Source organism: Euwallacea fornicatus, chromosome 13, assembly GCF_040115645.1.
Source record: "Euwallacea fornicatus isolate EFF26 chromosome 13, ASM4011564v1, whole genome shotgun sequence".
Classification (NCBI taxonomy): Eukaryota; Metazoa; Arthropoda; class Insecta; order Coleoptera; family Curculionidae; genus Euwallacea; species Euwallacea fornicatus.
In genome coordinates this window covers 2,893,546-2,912,929 of record NC_089553.1, presented here as the reverse complement: position 1 = coordinate 2,912,929, position 19,384 = coordinate 2,893,546, and the positions used below count along the sequence as shown (strand labels likewise).

General features: G+C 38.7%; 2 protein-coding genes across 3 annotated transcripts in view; one reads left to right on the top strand and one right to left on the bottom strand.

Moving 5' to 3' along the window:
- The window catches only part of LOC136343025 (protein YIPF6), a 48,647-nt gene that overhangs the window by 24,040 nt on the left and 5,223 nt on the right, over window positions 1-19,384 (bottom strand). The gene's annotated exons all lie outside the window — the stretch shown is intronic.
- Window positions 523-17,707, top strand: LOC136343012 (protein decapentaplegic-like). Of its 2 annotated transcripts, none has more exons than XM_066289368.1 (4): window positions 523-1,082; window positions 14,164-14,327; window positions 14,403-14,547; window positions 16,345-17,707. In XM_066289368.1, exons 2-4 carry the CDS (start codon window positions 14,175-14,177, stop codon window positions 17,193-17,195), a joined length of 1,149 nt encoding a protein of 382 aa, XP_066145465.1. In that variant the 5' UTR covers window positions 523-1,082; window positions 14,164-14,174; the 3' UTR covers window positions 17,196-17,707. The 2 variants fall into 2 exon arrangements, with proteins under 2 accessions (XP_066145465.1, XP_066145466.1); XM_066289369.1 differs by lacking the exon at window positions 523-1,082 and adding an exon at window positions 8,151-8,468.

Here is a 19,384-nt window from a genome sequence, read left to right as displayed (position 1 = left end):
AACGCTGATAAGAAAGCGCAACTATCCGCGTACAAACACCACAAAAGAAAAAATAAACAAAGAAAAATAGCAAAACCCAGAAAGCGAAACCGAAAGACACCGTGTTGTAATGCCCTTTTCTATACCAACCAATATATTTTGTGACGTCGTCGAAGTAACTGATATGACGTCACCTCCACTTTGAAATGGTGCTACCAAATGATGGGCTTGTCCGAGGACTCGCTATTAAAAAAGAGGATGAGGTGACGGCATATTTATGACAATACTGACGTCATAAAATATGTTTATCCTTTATGTCATCGATTTTTCATAGATATGTATCTAGAGTTAGACGAAGAAAACGTAACAAGAAGAAACCGCAAAACGCTATAATAATCGAACATTGAACAAAACCAATATAGTTGACCAGAAATGGTCACCGCCAGCATCAGCGTCGTATGCAAATATTCACCGATTATGAAAAAGCAAAAACAGGTATTCTCGTGTCTCACCTGTTCGACTTTAAGTTTTACCTTCAAGAATACCATCAGTTGGTAAAGAGAACGCTCGTTGAACATACCATAGATATATCGTCGCCGTTGTCCGTGCGAGAGTGTGTATAGAATGTGGTCATGTGGTGTGTAAATGTTTGAAGGAGAGAAAAAATTGTTGTTGTGTGTTGTTGTGGCACTGAAATCGCCTTCACGTCTACCGAGGTACGAAAAACGAGTCGACGACAAGTCTACAGTGTATCGTTCGCGGCCTGGCTCGTTTAGGGAATTAAAATATCCCGTGAAAACGGTGACTAAATGTAATAACACTAATCCGGCGTGGGCGGCAATTTCCTAATTTCCGAGTGTCGAGGCGTTCTCCAAAGGAATTTCAGTGTTTCTGGAAGTCCGTTGGACTCGAGTCTGGCGAAAATGTCGGCCTCAGCAGTGCTCCCACAGTGGTAGCAGAAGAAATCGCTCGTAGAGGAAACCACAACGAGTCAAGTTGCGATTGCCGATCAAGGATTTCATGTCGACATGTAGTCTGCCGCGACTGCCAGACGAACGTTTTGACTTCAAGCATTCAACCTTTCGGACCGTCTACTTCCAAAGGTAAAGAGCAAATTGAAAATAAAAAATACTTTAATTAGAAAAATGTCCGCCGCCATACAACATAAAACTTGTGCGAAAGGCCTTTTCTGAGAAGGGGTTTTACAATTTTTCTGGTCATGACTCTTCATTGTTTTGTTGTCGCAAATCGAGACGTGGTTTGCACTTTATAGATAGCATTAATCTCGGACTTCTCAGGAGAGAACCAATCACTGCTAAATTAAATCCCCTCATTACTTGCATTTGAATAACTTCGTACAGTGTCCAAAAGTTCAATCAGCGCAACATAAAGCTCAGTCAGTTTATGCCATTCATATTTCAGACACTCTAATGCTAACTACTCATTGGCGGACGTGCACTCGGGTAATTATATCAAAAAACGCTCCCTTAAACCGACTCTAACGGTAGTTAGTCCCGGTTCTCTATAATTTGGAAAAACTACGTTTGTTGAACTTCTAATGAGTGAGGCAGGGAAAGAGAAAGGGAGAGAGGGAAAAAGAGAGATGGAAAGAGAGAGAGGGAAAGAGAGAGATGGAAAGAGAGAGATGGAAAGAGAGAGAGGGAAAAAGAGAGAGGGAAAGAGGGAGAAAGGGAAACGGAGAGTGAGATAGAGAGATAGAGAAAGAGGGAGGGAGGGAGAGAGAGGGAGAGAGAGGGAGGGCGGTAGGTAGAGAGGGGGAGGGGAGGGAGGGAGGGAGGGGAGGGAGGGAGGGAGAGGGAGGGGGAGGGGGAGAGAAAGAGAGAGAGAGAGAGAAAGTTTCGTTAGAAAAGCTATGTAATCGCGACCACTAGTTTTCAAAAATGTTTAAATATAAATATAATTTCGAGTTTTGATAGTCCTTAAAAAAAAAATTGGTGGCGAATTCAAAATTTTCAAAAGTTGAAAAATATCTAAATTTTGCAAATTTACGAAAATTTCGAGAAACCATATACGACACTATTTTTGCAAAAATTCAAATACCATTGATATTATACATTGTACATAGAGAAAATGTTATAAGTGTGATGTCTTAAGACAAGTTTATTTTTTCTATTTCGTATTAATAACGTAAATGTAAAAACAATGTAGTAGAATTTTGGTAGCCGATTAAAACTCCAACAGTCGAAATGTTTGATATTCTTCGAATAGAAAATTGAAAGTTTTAGTTGGGTTTGAAGACAGATTTTCCCAAAATTCCTTAGAACTTGGGTTAATTATTTTAACTTACTTTTTTACTTATATTTAGTCACAATGGTCAGTGTTTGTATATATCAAATTATGACGTCCAGTGGTGTCCAAAAATACATCAAATTTTCCAACAACCTACTTCTGTACTGAATGCTTCCACATCGTGGACATGAATTCTCTATTATTTTGAGCGACGCCTGTGCGTTCTGATTTCGACATCCAGTTAAAATTTCATCACTTCGTTTTTCATTGATCCCTTATTCACAGATCACCTGTTGTTCTGCTCTTATACACAATGGACGGACTAAAAGAACACATATCGAATCCCCGAAAATAATAGAATAAAGACACTGGGAGTGTGAAATAATTCTCCAATACAAAATGGCGAACTTTTTCGTTGCTCCACCAAAGTCTTAATACAAGGTCTTTCCACATCACTTCACTTTTCGGGCACCTTTAGGAGAAAATCGTGAAAAGCCATTGCGAAAATTGCATCGTAAACTTCAGGATATGTTTGTTATTACTTATTCGGATTTCCACGAATAAAGTATGTTACGTTCGAGTAAATTAGGTCCTGACATGTGCGCCTCAACTTCAAATAATAAACAGAAACCGGCTTGAGTTCGGGCTTTTGCAACATTTCGTGTTGACTTTTGATAATTGGGCAGAATAATTAGTTTTCGGCAACGGATTTTCACAAGATGCCGCAACGTCTAAGAGGAAATTCGCTGTTTGATAAGCTTTCTATATACGCTAAATTACTACTGCCACACATAAATTCGTATTAATGAAGCAATTACATTGAATTCGGATTTAATAAGTGTCTGTCCGTCTGTTCTCTAGCTGTCATTCTCTCTTAAGCCGTTTACAGACCCAGATGGCGAAGACATTGTTAGCAGACTGTATTTTTTGCCGAGTCTTTTGATATTCATGGTGGAGTCTAGTAAAGTTGAAAAACAACGGTTCACAGCAGGAGACGCCCAAATTTTTTAACTGAAGGTTTTCAATTCCTTTCCCCTAAACCTCATCTTTAAACGTTGAACCAAAACTGTCAATATCGGAACGACATTTGACATTAAAGACGGGCGCCATTTTGAAATGATGGGCCTCGAAATTACGCGTCATAGCACTAGACGGCCATTTTTCGAATAATTTTTTGTAACTATTATTCGAGTTTTTCATTGTTGGTGGTACCCTTGGGACTTCCCCCATGCAAATTATACGTAAACAACATGTCACATGACCGGGCGATTTTTCGGCCTCTATCGCGCACCTGTTTACCCGACCTGCTGACGTAAATGAAAGTACCATGTAACAGCCTCATTTATTCTATTGCAGTGGCCAAATAATTATTGCCATTATTCACCGCGTGATACAGGGTGATGGCTGAACACACTACACTTAAATAAATAAGTGCATCAGTCGCACTTGCAATAATATTACACTATACACTAAAATACAGGACAGAGATGACCAACCAAACTGGTTACATTGCTATTGCTGCTGCTGCTGCTACGGAGAAGGACCTACACCAGAGGCGTTCCTATAATATTTAATTATTATACATTATTGATTATTGTTACGTATTCTGGTAAAAGCGGTGAAATTGTGAGAGATTTTCGGTGGTACGCCGCTGGTGGGTCACCTGAATATTTTCAAGTCCTGCATGGTATTCGAAGGTGCCAGGCGAAATACTTTTCATTGAAATTACGTATTATTTAATCGGCTTGTGTTGTTGCACTTTCTATGGCAGTATACGCTTCCTTTTACCAGCAGCAGTACCAAATGGAAGGTCGCCGCTGTGGAAGACGACTGCAGCGACAATAAACCTACGTTATAGACGAAAAAATTGCTTATTTGCTATTAGTAGGTATATAATCAGAAAATTACATGGCTATGTGGTCAAACTGGTCGGAAATTCAAAATTCTAATTAACCTGGTTCGGTATGTATTAATTATGTCCAAACCAATTCCCTTGATAAATAAATCTTAATCAGAAAGGTTACATATTGCCGAGAGATTACACGAATCTCTTGGGAACCTGAATCGGGCCGTTTTCGGTTTTGAGCTAAACCTAAATTGAACTTTAATCTCAATTTCGTCCGAGTTTATTTACAAGTACCATCTGCAAATAGATATTAGCGACTTGTTTTCGAGGAAACGTGCTTGCATGATTGTTTATCGATATGATTTTTCGCAAATTGAAATGGTAAATGTTTAGCTTTTAATGCACAACCGCTATTGGCCGATAGAATTTTTTCATTAACAACTTCCTCGTTTACTTATTTAGTTAAGGTTGTAATAATTATTGTGATGTTTACTTTGTGATGAACGTTGAGTTAACGAGAAAGCTTCATCGAGGAACTTAACTCCAGCTCTTATATCGACACTGCTTACCCTTTGAACCGCCGATTGTGAGAAAGGGTCGAATGCACGCAAAGGCAATGAAATAATGACTCAATTTTCCAGTAAAACCAACAACAGCAAAAAATCAAATGGAAGAAGTACATTTAGAGGATTTCCGGAACTTAAAAATGGACGTAATTCGCCGATGATTGCTGTAATGGCTCTCTAAGTAATTTTAAGAAAAATGCACATTCTTACATCTTTAAAATTAAGTCGAAATAAAGAAGAGATTTTTCATTTAAAAAATGCACTCACCCTTTTGTCAAGAATCGACAAATTACTACACATACATTTGCTTAGAGAGAACATTAATATGCTCTTCCGAAAACGTCCATTTTAGGAAACCGAACTGAAGCTCAATAGAAAAGAATAGAAGATAACTTCAATTCTATACATTCTATATACGTATATCATCCAAAGGGTTATTCGCTGATGAATCGCAATGGCAACCACGCAATGCCACAGGTGTGCCCCAAAGTCACGTGTGGCCTCGTGTGTGTGAATTCGGACAGACGGAGGGCCCCCCCGGTGGGTGGCCTGTATGGGATCGTTACTTTATATGTGCCCCATTGTTCGTCGGACAGATGCAGTGAAAAACCCACAATGGCCTATCTGTTTATCGTCCCGAACGGATTATAGGTTAATAAATAATCAGAGGGACCTGCGCGAGTATCTGGTTACGTTATTATTTACGCATTCGGGGGCATTAATAACTCACTCTTCTGCATCGGCCATGGGAAAAGCAAATATCGGGTTGAAACGAATTTGAACTTAGTTATTGAGGATGCACCGAAACTGACAGGACAGAAAAAGGCGAAACACCTGCACAAAATGATACTTGGGGCACTTGAAAGTGTCAAAACTTTTCTGGGAAATGTGGAGGCCTAGACAGGCAGGCTCCATTGTACTGGGGCTACTTTAGCCAAATTACCCTAATTAAAAATTCGTTCTGCGAATCGATACAATGAGCTGCTAGACCTTGGGCATGTTCAGGGCGAATCGTACTGCAAGCGGCAGAGGGAGTTATATGGGCCCCAGCATAAATCAAAATAAATCCAAATCAAGGGATTTCTGAATTATTGGGGTTGGAGCAAAAATTCTCCCGCCAAAGATGTATGAAAAGAACGCTTGAAGTTGCCGTCTCATGCTTGCAGCCCCACTCCGTCACATGTTACATAAGTTTGACACTCATATATTACTCAGGCTAAATTGTAGTATTTTCGTAATAAAACCCACAAACGCACCTCCGATCAACGATTTCGAATTGTGAAATAACGATTCACTTTGTACATTTTTTCAAAGTTTTTTTGTAACAGCATGCTCAAATTTGATCATTGTTCCTTAAATGAGTTTAAAGCAAAAAGTCACGAGCGTGCTGTTTCCTTATTTCCAAATGTGCGAAACCGGCGCCATTCTTTAATATGGTATCGCACAACCAATATACTGACAGGAGCTTAAGACGTCATCTCCAGCTTTCTGTCATCCAATGATGTGATGACACGACAAGCAGTTGAATTTGTCACTTTGATGCCGTGCAATGTCACAAAAACTGAAACGAATTAAATAATTATTCGATTTCGTATACAAGGTGTTCCAGAGAAAAACGCACTCCACCCCGAACATTTTCAGTTCTTGTCCAACGGACCCACCGTTCGACCATACGTTGAACAAATAATTAAAAAAGCGCATTCGGTTTATTGATGATTCATATTCTGTTTTTGATTATTCCTATCATCGAATGACGGATGCATATCACAGTTGCATCCATCATCCGAGAACCTCTGCTCAAATCTTTATGATTAATCCGTAAACGTATTCGTCATATAAACAAATCGACAACAACGTATTGAACTATATTTATATGCAGCTGTGGTTTATGTTTAAAGTTTATGTGGTTTGGAGGAATCTGATGCAGACATATTTTATACGGGTAGTAGATATCTTATTTAGCAACGAAGGTATTCAAAACGTGAACTAAAAATAACTTTCAATGCAAATTAATCGATTTTACGTCTTATTTTGTTATAGTTGTTTACTGGAGTAATTTCCATACACCCACGCTGCTTTATTAGAATAATGCCACTACCGCGTCTACAACACTAAGGGCCAATAGAACAACTTGTTGGCCAACTTTATCTAAAAAAAAAAAAAAAAAAACACTACAACAAAACTGGAACCGATAGTGTGTCCTTGCATCATTCCTACGGAAATTATCCTTCTGGTGAAATTAGACGGTTTAAACAACATATGAACATTCAAAATTTTCGGCACTAACGAAAAATTATAGAAAAACCTCGACTGAAGAATGAAGTTCGTTTTCGCTTTTCTTCAATACACGATTTAGTACGTGATGATGGGTTAAGTGAAGCAAATTCGTATGTTACTATCACACGAATACCGAACTGCCCGACTATGTGCTCGACATTGGTCGCTGTGCACAATACGCAGTACATTGTTGGCGTATGTGCGTCCCTGATCGTTTTCGTATCAACTTACAAAGCTAGAAATTATGATCTTTCAATATTCCATTTTCCTATAGTTTCCATAAATTTTGAATTTTTTTCTGATCGCTGTTTTTTACCCCTTCCATCCCTTTTGGTACGTCTCTGATATTTTTTCAGTCTATCTGCAAGTCCCGAAGCTATGATACTACGATATTTCTGAAAATCAGTAGCATCCTGACAATGAATTTTTCAAATTTGGCAAAAAAAGCGGAGTTTTACGTGAAGATAGTCGATTTCATTAATTTCTCATCCCGTTTCTGCCATGATTCAGATTTTTTTACACAGCAGTGTTGTTAAATTGAGGATTTGTAACGTGCTAATATTCGCGACTATCAGTAGCGCACGCAATTTATGTCGAAGACGACTGAGGTCAAAATTTCATGGATGCGTGTAACCTTACGAATTTTGCAAAATTTGAGCGACAACGACAACTGTTTTCCTGGGAAATCTTTACTCTTTCAGCGTGAAACTGATTTTTCATTGCGACTGTCGAGCCTTCTGCTAAAATTGCACTTTGCTCTCCCCTTTCTTTTTCGCGACTTACCTCAGAGCCAGCGCCAAAACAACAGGAAAATATAGCAAGGAATTTCCCGATCATTATATGTCCGCCACTGGAAATATTGTGTCGGCTAACAAGTGCAACAATGAAATTATTTATCGCCGGGTTAAATAACGACCTAAACAAATTTCCCGGTAGTTAAATAAGAGCGAATTGGCCAGAGCCAAAAGTCAAAAGCCGATGCAAATGAGCCGTGACGAATGAGCGCGGCTAATTAAAAGGGAAAGAGGTACCTGCAGTACCAGACTAAGTGGCTCATTGTCTAACATCGGAACCATCTTTGACGGGCATCGGGAGAGGGGTAAAACTTGACGAAAAAAAACAAAACCGCGGCCCAATAAAGGCCTTAGTTGAACCGGTGTGGGTGGTACCCTCCAGGGGCCTGTACCCACCCAATTAGTACTGCATATAAAGCGGAATCTCGACTGCATATCTGAAGCAGTGCACAGTAAAAAAGCGCAACAATAAAACACAATAGTGAACTTATAACGTCGAGTGGACTTCGCACGTGTCAAAGCGGGTACCGTCCGATTGGACGAACACCTGAAGAGATACCAGGTAGAGGGTGGTCAGATCGTCTACGACGATCTTCAAAAGTTTCAGTCCACTGCTGGGATAGTACCGGACAAGTCAGCCCGATCAGTGCCGTGGGATATTTTTGGATTTTGTTTTTATCCATTTGTGTGTATGTGCAGTGTGCAACATTTTGGATTAACGTCCGGTGGTACCACTCTTCGTTCGTCGATTTGTTGGTGAGTGCAATCAATTCATTATTTTTCGTATTTATTCTATATAAATATTTCCAAGATTGCCCACATTATTATAATGCAATAACTCATCCAACTTTCAAATAAAGGGACGAGAGGGTGTTGTTAAAAGGTACAACCTCTGTAGGAAATATTCGCCTTTAAGGTTCCCATAATGACACCCGCACCTAGTGATAAAGTTCGCGAAGGAACTACCTTGATGTTGTCAATAAAACTTTATTGGTATCTTGGTTTAAGTAGGGTCGAAATTGGAACCAAAGAGAATGGTTTGAATGCCGGTTTTCTTGGGAACGTGGGTTAGATGGAGAGGTGAATTTTATCGCTATTTCCTATTATATGTTTGCCAATCAAATTTCTGCGATCGACCAAACATCACGTACACCGAATATTTTTAGAATTTTCCCGGAAAGTCCGCTTTCACAACGAACTCTGTAATATCCTAATTGTTATTAAACCTTATCAAGAAAGTCGGCCTCGAGCCGAATCTTAGCACATCCATTATAGTCTTATATGCGTACGTGTGATTTTATGCTATTACCTCATAAAATTATTGATGAGAGTCACTTAATGAGGTCGTTTCTTAGAATTTTCCTCACTTTGTTAAAACACTTGTTTCCATGGAGCACTAAGTGCACGATCGAATATTATTGACTTGTAACATCCTCAAGTCGGTGCTATGCCCGAGGGCCCACTCTTTGCTCCATCAATGATCTTGACAGGGCCAAAGAAAATAGTTCAAACGGGTAATTCCATCTAAGTAAAAAGTCGTATCACTCGAAGCTGTGAAAATTTCTGGAGGCTCTAAAAAACGTAAAAGAGTACGCCATTGACATTTGAAAGTATTGAAATCTTGTAATTGAATCGGTTTGGAAAAAACAAGAGGCGTTTTAGAACGAATTAAAAGAAATCGTCGTTATTCATTCAAAATTCTTTAAACCTATGTAAAACGCACTACGCCACTGATTGTCACGGATGTTGCCAGCCCATAAATTCTTATTTGGCAACATTATATAATCCTGATATTAATACCGCCATAAAATCGACAAATCTATAGAATTTTTTATCTCTATAACCTTCCATAGCCTTTGAAAAACAATGACGTACCTGAAGTACTTACGCGTTTTTTAACGAGACATTTGGGGATCCAATATTTTCTCTCTTCTTTTTTGTCAAAACCTTTTGAACATGTCCCTAATATCAGTTATTTCTTCGTAAACTTTATAACTGTGAAACACAGGGGCGCACTTTAATTTCTTTTCAGTTATTACGAAACGATAGTAAATTTGGAAAATAGGTACACGTTCCGAGGAACCAAATATGCCTTTGCTTGCATCATGACAGTATGATATTTTTTACTTTTGTAAATAGATTTGAAAAAATCGCGTGCGCATCCACATGGAATTCAAAATGGTCCAAAAGATGTTGTTTATCTCTCTAATTTTCAAGAATTTGTTGAAATTTTATTGAAGTCAAATGCACTACTGATTTTCCTAGAAATTGACACGTTAATATGGGTTAAAACAAAAGCAATTAAAAATAACGAAAATTGGTAGATCGTGAAAGACTGTGATACACCACTGATTTATCGTATACTAAGTATTTTTTTATATTTTGAGTAATTGACATTTAGGTGCAGTAAAAGCAGAGGCGTGCTGGGTGGAATTTTTCATTGAGAAACATTAAAACGAAAGGTGCAGAACTGAAAAACAAAGTTGTTTTCAAAATTGCTGAGCGTGAGATCATCGTAATACTCTAAAAACTTGGTGCACATTAAGCACTATAAGGATCGTCTGTAATTTGAAAAATATGAATTTTATCGCAGCATAAAGAAGCGCATATAGAACACCATTTTCAACTAAGAACCAACGAACAGAAAATTTAAGTGGTTGACATAATGTTGAAAATTACTGGACTAAAACGCTGTGATGACGTGAATGATGATAAGTGCTTTAAAAATTATCTATATTTCTTCATTTAAGTATCTATAGTCAAACCTATGACGAAAATATCGCGAAATCAAGCAGCAGAAATAATAAACAAAAAACAGTAAACAATTGAGTCCTAAAATATCGAGATACGCCAATGATGACAGCGTATTGAGCACCGTCAACAGTGGCGGACGCGTAGCCGGGCATTGTAACCGGCGATCCAAGAATTCACTTAGCATTGACGCCCACTTACTCTTATAGATCCGCGTCAGTGCAACGTTTTATCCTGTTAACTACCTTTATCATGACTATTTTTCAATCCTGTAGAAACTCGATTTTTTCCAGAAACACCTGGTGAATTGTTGAATGTTGCGAAGCTAGAAGTCACAAGGAACAATTCCTCAATTGACTTTCCTGTAGCTATCTCCATGGATTTTCGAGTAATTTCACCCGCCTTGAGGCCATGTCTCGAATATTAAAAAAAAAAAAACGATTTTTGCCATGTTTGAAACGCTAAAATGTTACTTTTCATGTAGTATCTCACGAGCATAATAGCATAGCATAATAGTATATTATGATTTTTTTTTTCAATTTGCCTGGCTGTGAAGATTAATTCCGGTGTAGGTTTGTCATACAAACTGTGCCTCTCAGATACAGACGTCAGTTTCGCTCTGCTTTGATTCGCCCTGTAGATTCGCCAGATATTACCGTCAACTACCGTTCCCTCGAGATCACGACACCTGTCGGCTGGAACCGATCGAGAAAGAAAAGAAAACCCATAATGCCAACAACCTGCGGTAACCACGTCTATTTCGGGAAAACTCCTTGTTTGTCAAAACCGCGTCAAAACAAACGAACATCGAGCGACAATTAGTGCAATTATGGCAACGCGCATTTGTTCGAAATGCCTCGGAAAACAATTGAGCGCGTCTCGCCATTTAAGGCAACTCGATATCTCCGTTTATAGAATAACGTGTGTGTTGCGGTGCCGTGCAGTCTGGGGTGGTCGCGGTACGCGTGGTGCGCTTTGGCCCGCCCGCTTCCAGATCTAAGTCTTCTCGATTGTGTCTTTCGACCACTGCGGCGGAGGCAATAAAAAAGGTCATTAATGTATGCAACGCTCGCGATCAAATTTTTATGTTTATTTATGGATCGGAATAATAATTAAATTTTTTTATAATCGGTCATCGCGCATAGATATCGACCGATTACTCGTACATAGGAAAATGCTAATCGCCTTCTTTCTATGAAACAATATTATTTATATGTTTATCATAATAGATTGGCCTTTGAACGCAATATCAAATTTATTGCTTTTGTTCCATATTTGTTACAAATGTCCTGACTTCTGGGAGTCATATTATTAAACTTCCTTGAAAGGGTCTCCCGTCCATCTTGAGCAGCTATTAAAAACAATTTCCAAAGTTACCTAGGACTTCCTGTTAAAACTGAAGATTGTCTAAATCGAAAAAAGCAGAACTATAGATTTTGACAGAGCGCTCCTTACAACGTCTTTTGGTTCTTTCCACGGTAATGCATAATGGCTGTCTGTCAACTGTCAGCCTTCACTTGTCTCTTATTAATAGCTTCCTGACGATCGTTTTATTTTATAGTGCATTAAGTATAGAGTTTAAGTTCCCGGCAATCGGAGATGAATATAAACTGCATTAATGAAACGCGATCCATTTGAAGAAGTATAAAGAAATATGTAGTAAAATTTAACGTTCGGAAAGCCATTTCTGGTCATTAAAAGTAACGAGCCATTACTGTAAATTCTAAAATTATATGCGGGCAAGGTCGCACGCTTATACAACTCGAATGCGTCGGGTTCAGTTACAAGAAATCTCTCTTGGTCGTCGTCGGTTGGTTGGGTTAACGCTTATTATTGGATACATACGGGAGTGGAAATTCTTTAATAAAATAATGTTATGGAAACGTACCGATACAGAGGCGTGCAAGAAAGAAAACACCTTTGTCGAAGGTGACGAGTGCTGTTCAAATATCGCCATCAGGCGATATTAATTAATTATTTAAATATTTGCTTTAAACGCTTGATATTGAGGTCAAAATGAGATTCTTTTTTTAGACGGAAAATAAATCGCTAAAGGCATTTTAACGTCCGAAAAAATGTAAGACGCGAACGGGCCATTAACATTTTATTACCGAAAAAATTAGCAGTCGTCCTTGTCTGGAATTACAAAACGGTGTCATCAACCCGTTTTTGTGCCTCAGCTCGAGGAATTTTACGATTTCCAGTTAAAAAAAGAAACTCGATAATTTTGCACAAAGACTCGCTAAAACGTCATTCGACGGAACGTAATTGATCAGAAGTTATTAAAGTCTCTATAAGACGATGGTTTCTTTCAATGGTTTCCTCTTTAAAACTGGATTATCGCATCACCCGCTTTAAATCAGAAACTACTTAACATCTTCTGAAATCTAAAAAATTCAAAGTGGCAAAGAACAGGCAATGACGTGAATGACAGCTTTGTATAAAAAAATTGTGAGGCGGCCATCTTGATCTTAGGTAAACACCAAACGATACTTTGTTATTATTGATTTGTTTCCGATGACATAACTCGCAGTTGATGATTCTCCCAGATAATCAATGTATTGTTCCTCTTAATTTTCTTTTCATTTCCCGTATATGGAGAAATCTTATATTTAAAAAAAAACCCGCTTTAACATCCCGGCCAGATTCAAAGAACTAAAAACAAGGTGACAACGTCGCTTAAACCTTTGCTTTGACGCGAATGACAGCTTTGTTTTAAGGATTTCTAAGGCGGCCATCTTGGTCGCATACAAATGCCACGTTGTCATTTTCGTTAAACAACTCTGTAATAGTCATTCTGTCAGTAAATCGTTTTATTGTTTTCTCGAACTCTTCTGTCCGTTTCTACCTTCTTCTACGCAGCCATACTGTCTGGTAAAGCCAGCCAAGTTAGAGAGCTATCGTCGTGGCCTCCCGATAACGTGACGGTAAAAAAATCAACCTCACAAAAAGCATGCTCAGTACACATCCATCGTGAAAACTAACCAGAAAACTCACCATGGTCTGAATAATTTTTATCGAGGTCACGGCAGTTTGACGATTTTAACATCTGGTCAAACTTAAACGGTCGCTGTTTATTTTTCCAAGATGTTTGAGCAGCACTGTTAACTGCATGCAGAACGACTTTTTAAGTTAACCAATCATTTTATACAAACAATAAGTTTTATTTCGGGCCGGCTTCTCGTCTGCTTTGACTGAGGCACCAGACTGGGAACAGGAAATTTATCAAAAGATTCCTGATGGACTTTCCTTAATTGTTTAAAAAGTGTAAGTGGCAACGTCGCCTCAAAACGTCACTTCATTGGATTCAAATCAACAAATGCCAAACGCGACGTTGCCATTTAAAACTTTCACTAAATATTCAGAGATTTGGTGAAATTTGTAGGAAGAAATCGGCTCGGACGTTTCCAACGCTGAAAGGCCATAATTATAAATAAGCTTGTATGACGTAGCATCTACAACGCAAGATACAAACATAATAATGTTGAAATTGAAATATACAGCTAAGCGAAGAAAGACCGGTTCGCCCGGTGTATCTTTTCTTCATTCTAGTCGCTAAGCGAGCAGCACCTTGTATAATGAACGCTCTCGTTTGGTATTCAGATTTGATGCAAATACGGCATTCTTCGGGATTATCAATTTTTATTGGTTCTATTTATTAGTTTTCGAACATTTCTAAGTTAATCCGTTTCATTTCCAGATCGTTCGATAATGAATCTCAGAGGCTGCTGGCTGGCCTGGCTGGCTATTTTGGAGTGTTGCTTCTTAACATCCGGCGTCATCCACACTTACCCTCCAGAGGTCATTGAAAAAGTCGAATCCACCCTCTTCACCCTTTTCGGCCATAAAAAACGACCTCAAAAGGTATTAATTGATTCAATAACCGTTCTCGGTTCTATGCGGCCCTCCTCTTACATTTAATTGACTTTATTATTCCAGATGGACCGGAGTAAATTGGTGATCCCCGAAGAAATCAGGAGGCTCTACGAGTTGCAAAACGGGATGAAGTTTGCCACTTCAAACATCCCTAAAAAGGCGGCCTATTTGACCAGTGCAAACACCGTCAGGAGTTTTGTGCATATCGGTAAGGAGTAGTGTAAATCCACCCTTAGCTTAAATTAAAATCGAATCTGTTTTGCAATACGTATTACTGATGGGGCACGTGTAAACACGCCCTACTTTCACGCTGGTTGAAATTTTCGGCACCTTTCAGTCGGGCAGTGGCGCTGATGGTTGAAAAGAATCTAGCTCTTACGAACAGCGCAACTGTCTTATGTCAAATTTCGTCCTGGGGTAAAAATGATCGATGCAACTCAATTTCATTGGTGGGAAATGCCCGTTTGACGTTCATTCGGTTGAAATAACATAATTTTTACCTTTTTGGGACCTGTGACCTTTCACAACATGGCTGAGTTGCCAAATCACGGTCTCCCCCAACAATCGAGAATAGAGTGTTGGAATTAAAATTGGTGCCTACCGCACTGGTATCAGGTGTTTATAATCAACCAGCCAACCACACCCTGTTGGTATATCTTTGTTTACACTGCTACCAGCTGAACCGTAATGACGTGGAGGAATTTTTTCAGAGGCCACCATTATGTAGCCAATTTGTGTTATTGAAGTTGATACGTTGCTGTCGCTGTACGATTAAATCGGTGAATGGAGGCACAGCATTATTCTCAAAATCATCAGTTTGATTGATTTGGGATCTGCGTTTTAGAACTTTAACGTCTCCTATTTCTCGAAGACGAACCATTTATATGCATATGTACCTACCCGCTTTAAGTCTTCTGCACCAAGGAGAAATCAAACCCCGTATTGTCGCATGCGTTATCCGTATTCTGACGTATGCATGTTAACGTTGACGTAACTCGCGTTTCAAGCATGCTTCTCAGAGGGCGCATTTTGCAAAAGTACTCCGTATACAGGGTTTGGACAAAAGATCCGGAAAGATCGAAATTTTCGTATCTAAGGAATTCCGATCCATTTAAAAATTGAACTTGCGGCGTTGCCGAATCGTCCAACACCCGACGTATTTACACATTTGATCAAGCGTTTCGGTTATTTTGGTGAAATCAGAGCTGAAAATGCGTTAATAATTCACAAAAAAAATTGGGTTGGCATGTGATCTAAATACTTCGTAACAACGTTACTACAAGTTCGATTTTCAAATAGGCTCTGTTAAGAAACACTCCGCCTATTAATTTGATACTTATGTGGGTAGTCCAATTCTTTTGAAAAATCCTGTATACAAGCTCAAAATGGCGATAACTTTTCTGTCTCAGTGAGTGTTCGTTTACACTTAAAACTGGATATTCTGCAGTTATTGTAAACTGTTCTACCACTCATTTTAAAATAGCATTGGCGCTATTGCAACTCGTTTGTGTATTATTTGATTATCGTTCGTATGGAATTCAATGAATGGTCTTCTCCTGTATCAACAATAGACAGTGCTAATTAAATTAATTTGAGACGTAACGAGAGAGATTTAAAATTTAGCAAATGTCAAATTTTCTAAGAAATGTGCTAATTTTCTAATCTCACTAGTAACATTAATTGCAGAATAAACTAATTCCATTGCTCCTTACAGAACATTATTGCATTATTACTCAATAAGTGCCCCCCCATTCGCGTACAGATATTTCTTGTTTCAATCGTCTGTATCGAATTCCAAAATTTTATATTTTCCCATTGATCGATCGCGTTTTGTTTTCCTCTACGTCTCTCCTGCTCTAACTGCGCCGCTGCAACTTTACCCGTACGCGGTTCGGCAAGAGAAAATACGTCGAAATCGCTTAACTTTAAAAACAGCTGTTTTTTACTTTTGCTTTTTCAATCGTTCATTCTTCAATTAGCGACTCAATGATCTCTTTATTTCCAGAAAGCCCCATTGATCGAAAATTCCAAGCGCCGCACAGGATTCGCTTCAAATTCGAGCCCAATCTCCCGGACGAAGAAGTCTTCCAGCACGCCGAACTGATCTTCAAAAGGACAGAAGTGCCTCCACGGAAGACCTCCAGGAAGGATTTCCAGCGAATTGTGGTAGAGGACATTTTGAAGCCTGGTCACAAAGGCGTGCACGACCCTTTCAAGCGGGTTATCGACAGTAAAGTGATACACCCTTACAAAAACACTACGGTGAAGTTGGACTTAAGCGAGGCGGTGCATCGGTGGAGAAAAGACCCCAAGAACAATCACGGAGTGATCGTGAGCATTCTGGATCGCCCTGGAAGAACGCACAATATCCGGATTAGACGAAATGCCGACGAAGACGATCAGACTTGGACAAACTTCCAACCGCTTTTGTATACGTACAGCGACGATAAGCGGAATGGAGAATCAAACATTAAAGATGTCGTAAGGAGGATAAGGAGGCGCAAGCGGGCGGCGAGGAAAGGGAGGAGGAAAGACGAACACTCTGAGTGTATGCGTCACAAAATGTACGTGGACTTCTCCGATGTAGGATGGAAGGACTGGATTGTAGCCCCGCCAGGATACGACGCTTATTATTGCCATGGTGAATGTAGATTCCCTCTGGCTGACCACTTAAACACGACGAATCACGCCATAGTCCAGACGCTAATGAACTCCATGTCCCCAATGACCGTTCCGAAAGCCTGCTGCGTTCCCACGCAACTCAACTCCATCTCCATGCTCTACTTAGACGTGGACAATAAGGTGGTCTTGAAGAACTACAGGGAAATGGTTGTGACAGGGTGCGGTTGCCGGTAGTAAGTTTTAGTACCGAGAAAAATCGAAAAAGCGTCTGTGATCAATTCTTGTCGGACTCGAGCTTCGAGCATGCGCGTGGAGTGATTGGGTGACCATAAGCACCAGACTTGCCACTCTCTTTTATATTCTCTTGTCTGTGATTGTATTTTTATTATTGCAATGTTGTTCGTACATACGTGTGTTTATTGTATAATACAACGTGACTTGATGTTAGCCGCTATGCAACTCTAAGGTTAGCCCCTCTATTTTCAAGTTACCTCTTTGAGTAAATCTGAGACACTTGCGACACAGGTCGTTCGAAATGTAACATTAATAAGTACCTGCAAGGATACATTAAATATATTGGATGTATTTATTTTATTGTTAAAGCTGCATATACTTAATACGAAGTTGTGCATATTGTACATAATCATTTCTGAATGTGTAAATTTATAAGTATTAGACAAGCTTATTTTGTAAAATGTGCGAGCTGTACAAAGAATGTACATAAATATTAAAGCATTTTTATTCTGCCCAGTGGTATTTTTTGTGTAGATGGAAATCCACATTGTGTGTCGTTCCCATGCGTGCTCGCTCTATAAAAACTTCCCTAATTATCTGTTAACTAAATCAAGAATCATGTTGGATTTGGCGTATTGCGCATGCCCAATAAGATCAAAACTTCGAGCAGAGGGATCTCCTAAACGGTAAGAGGAACGCTTGATTCGATGAGAGAAATACGTTTTTTGAGTTGGATGTAGATGGAGATAGGTACAAAGGCACATCGCTAGGAATTAAAAACAAACAGGCAACTTTAAAGTAAATGAAGAAAAGCAAATATTTCGCTGTTTTCAATTTAATCTGCAGCCAACTTATACCCCTCAAAAAATATTATTACGTCATTGGTACAAGATTATTCTCTCCCCAAAGGCGGTAAATTCGTTGTCCATAGAGTGCTATCTTTTGTCACAACAGTGTACACAGAAAGTTGATATCTGAACCCGATGGTACACGGTTCCATGTTTAATAAATTCATACACATTTTTTAATATTTCAAATTTGAATACATGCATGAGGTTTTTCACATTTTGTGGACCTGTAGTTCTCCTTGATTTTAGAGATAGAGCGATACGCATTCCTTGCTACATTTGGAAATATTCATAAACTGACTCCAATTTTGATAATTGCAAAAGGAAAAAGTGAAAAAAGGTGAAAATTTGACAAAATTCCAAAAAATAAAAATTATTTTGCAATGAAAAAAAAACTAAAAATAACTTTTGAAAATTTAAGGGAAATTAAAAATAATACAGTTCTAAAACAGCAAAACAAATGTGCGTTATAGTGTCAGTTTATCAGACTGTGAAAACCTCCACGGTGGATGATGTTCAAAAGTACATATGTGTGGTATTCTATTTTAAAAAATAAACTTTTGAGTGGATGAAAAAGCCAAAGTCTTCTACTACTAACCCCCGTTTAAGACGTCGAATACCCACAATTTTTACAGAGAGATATAGGAAAAATTATAGAATATAAGAACACATATTCTAGAACCGATCCCTTTAAAATTGAGCCCGGTACGTTCTAGCTCAGTTAAAATTTCAGATTTAAGCCGACGTTAAAACCAGCAATTTGCAATGATACACAGTGTGTCGCATTTAAGATGAAGACATCCCCATGTTTTCGTCACTTGAAGGGGTGCCGATTTGAATTTTGGCACAGTGTGTATGGCTTGATGAGTCGAATTTTTTAAGATACCCAAGTGATATCTGAAGTGCAAACTGTGCCTCCTGCAAATTCACAAACGGGACGAATTCTCGCCATTTTGCTTCGAGTTATAGATATCGAAAAAAATTGTTGGAAAAAGTTGTTTAGAATATTATTTTAATCTCATGTACCGCATTTCATGACAAAATTGGCTTTTTTTATTTTTCCATCGTTTTGATTCTTACTCGAAGTTATTACAGGTCAATTTTTTAACTTAATAATAAAAAATTAATAATAATAATAAAAGTGTCATGGAAAGTAATTACTCGACACATTGGCAATTCCATAAGTTATAATTAATTCAAAAGTTACAACAATAATTTTGATAATGTAAATAATTAACTTTCAAATGTGACCCTTCTCAACTTTCTCTCCTCCGCCTATTTGAATACATTTTTCGATTCTTTTACGATTTTGTTTAGCGACTCGCCTGAGTTCCGGAATGC

Excerpts from the sequence above, each read along its gene's own strand:
- LOC136343012 (XM_066289368.1), top strand. The coding sequence starts at position 14,175 with ATGAATCTCAGAGGCTGCTGGCTGGCCTGGCTGGCTATTTTGGAGTGT. Across the intron at positions 14,328-14,402 it reads ATAAAAAACGACCTCAAAAG|ATGGACCGGAGTAAATTGGT; the intron begins GTATTAATTGAT and ends TTATTATTCCAG. Across the intron at positions 14,548-16,344 it reads CAGGAGTTTTGTGCATATCG|AAAGCCCCATTGATCGAAAA; the intron begins GTAAGGAGTAGT and ends CTTTATTTCCAG.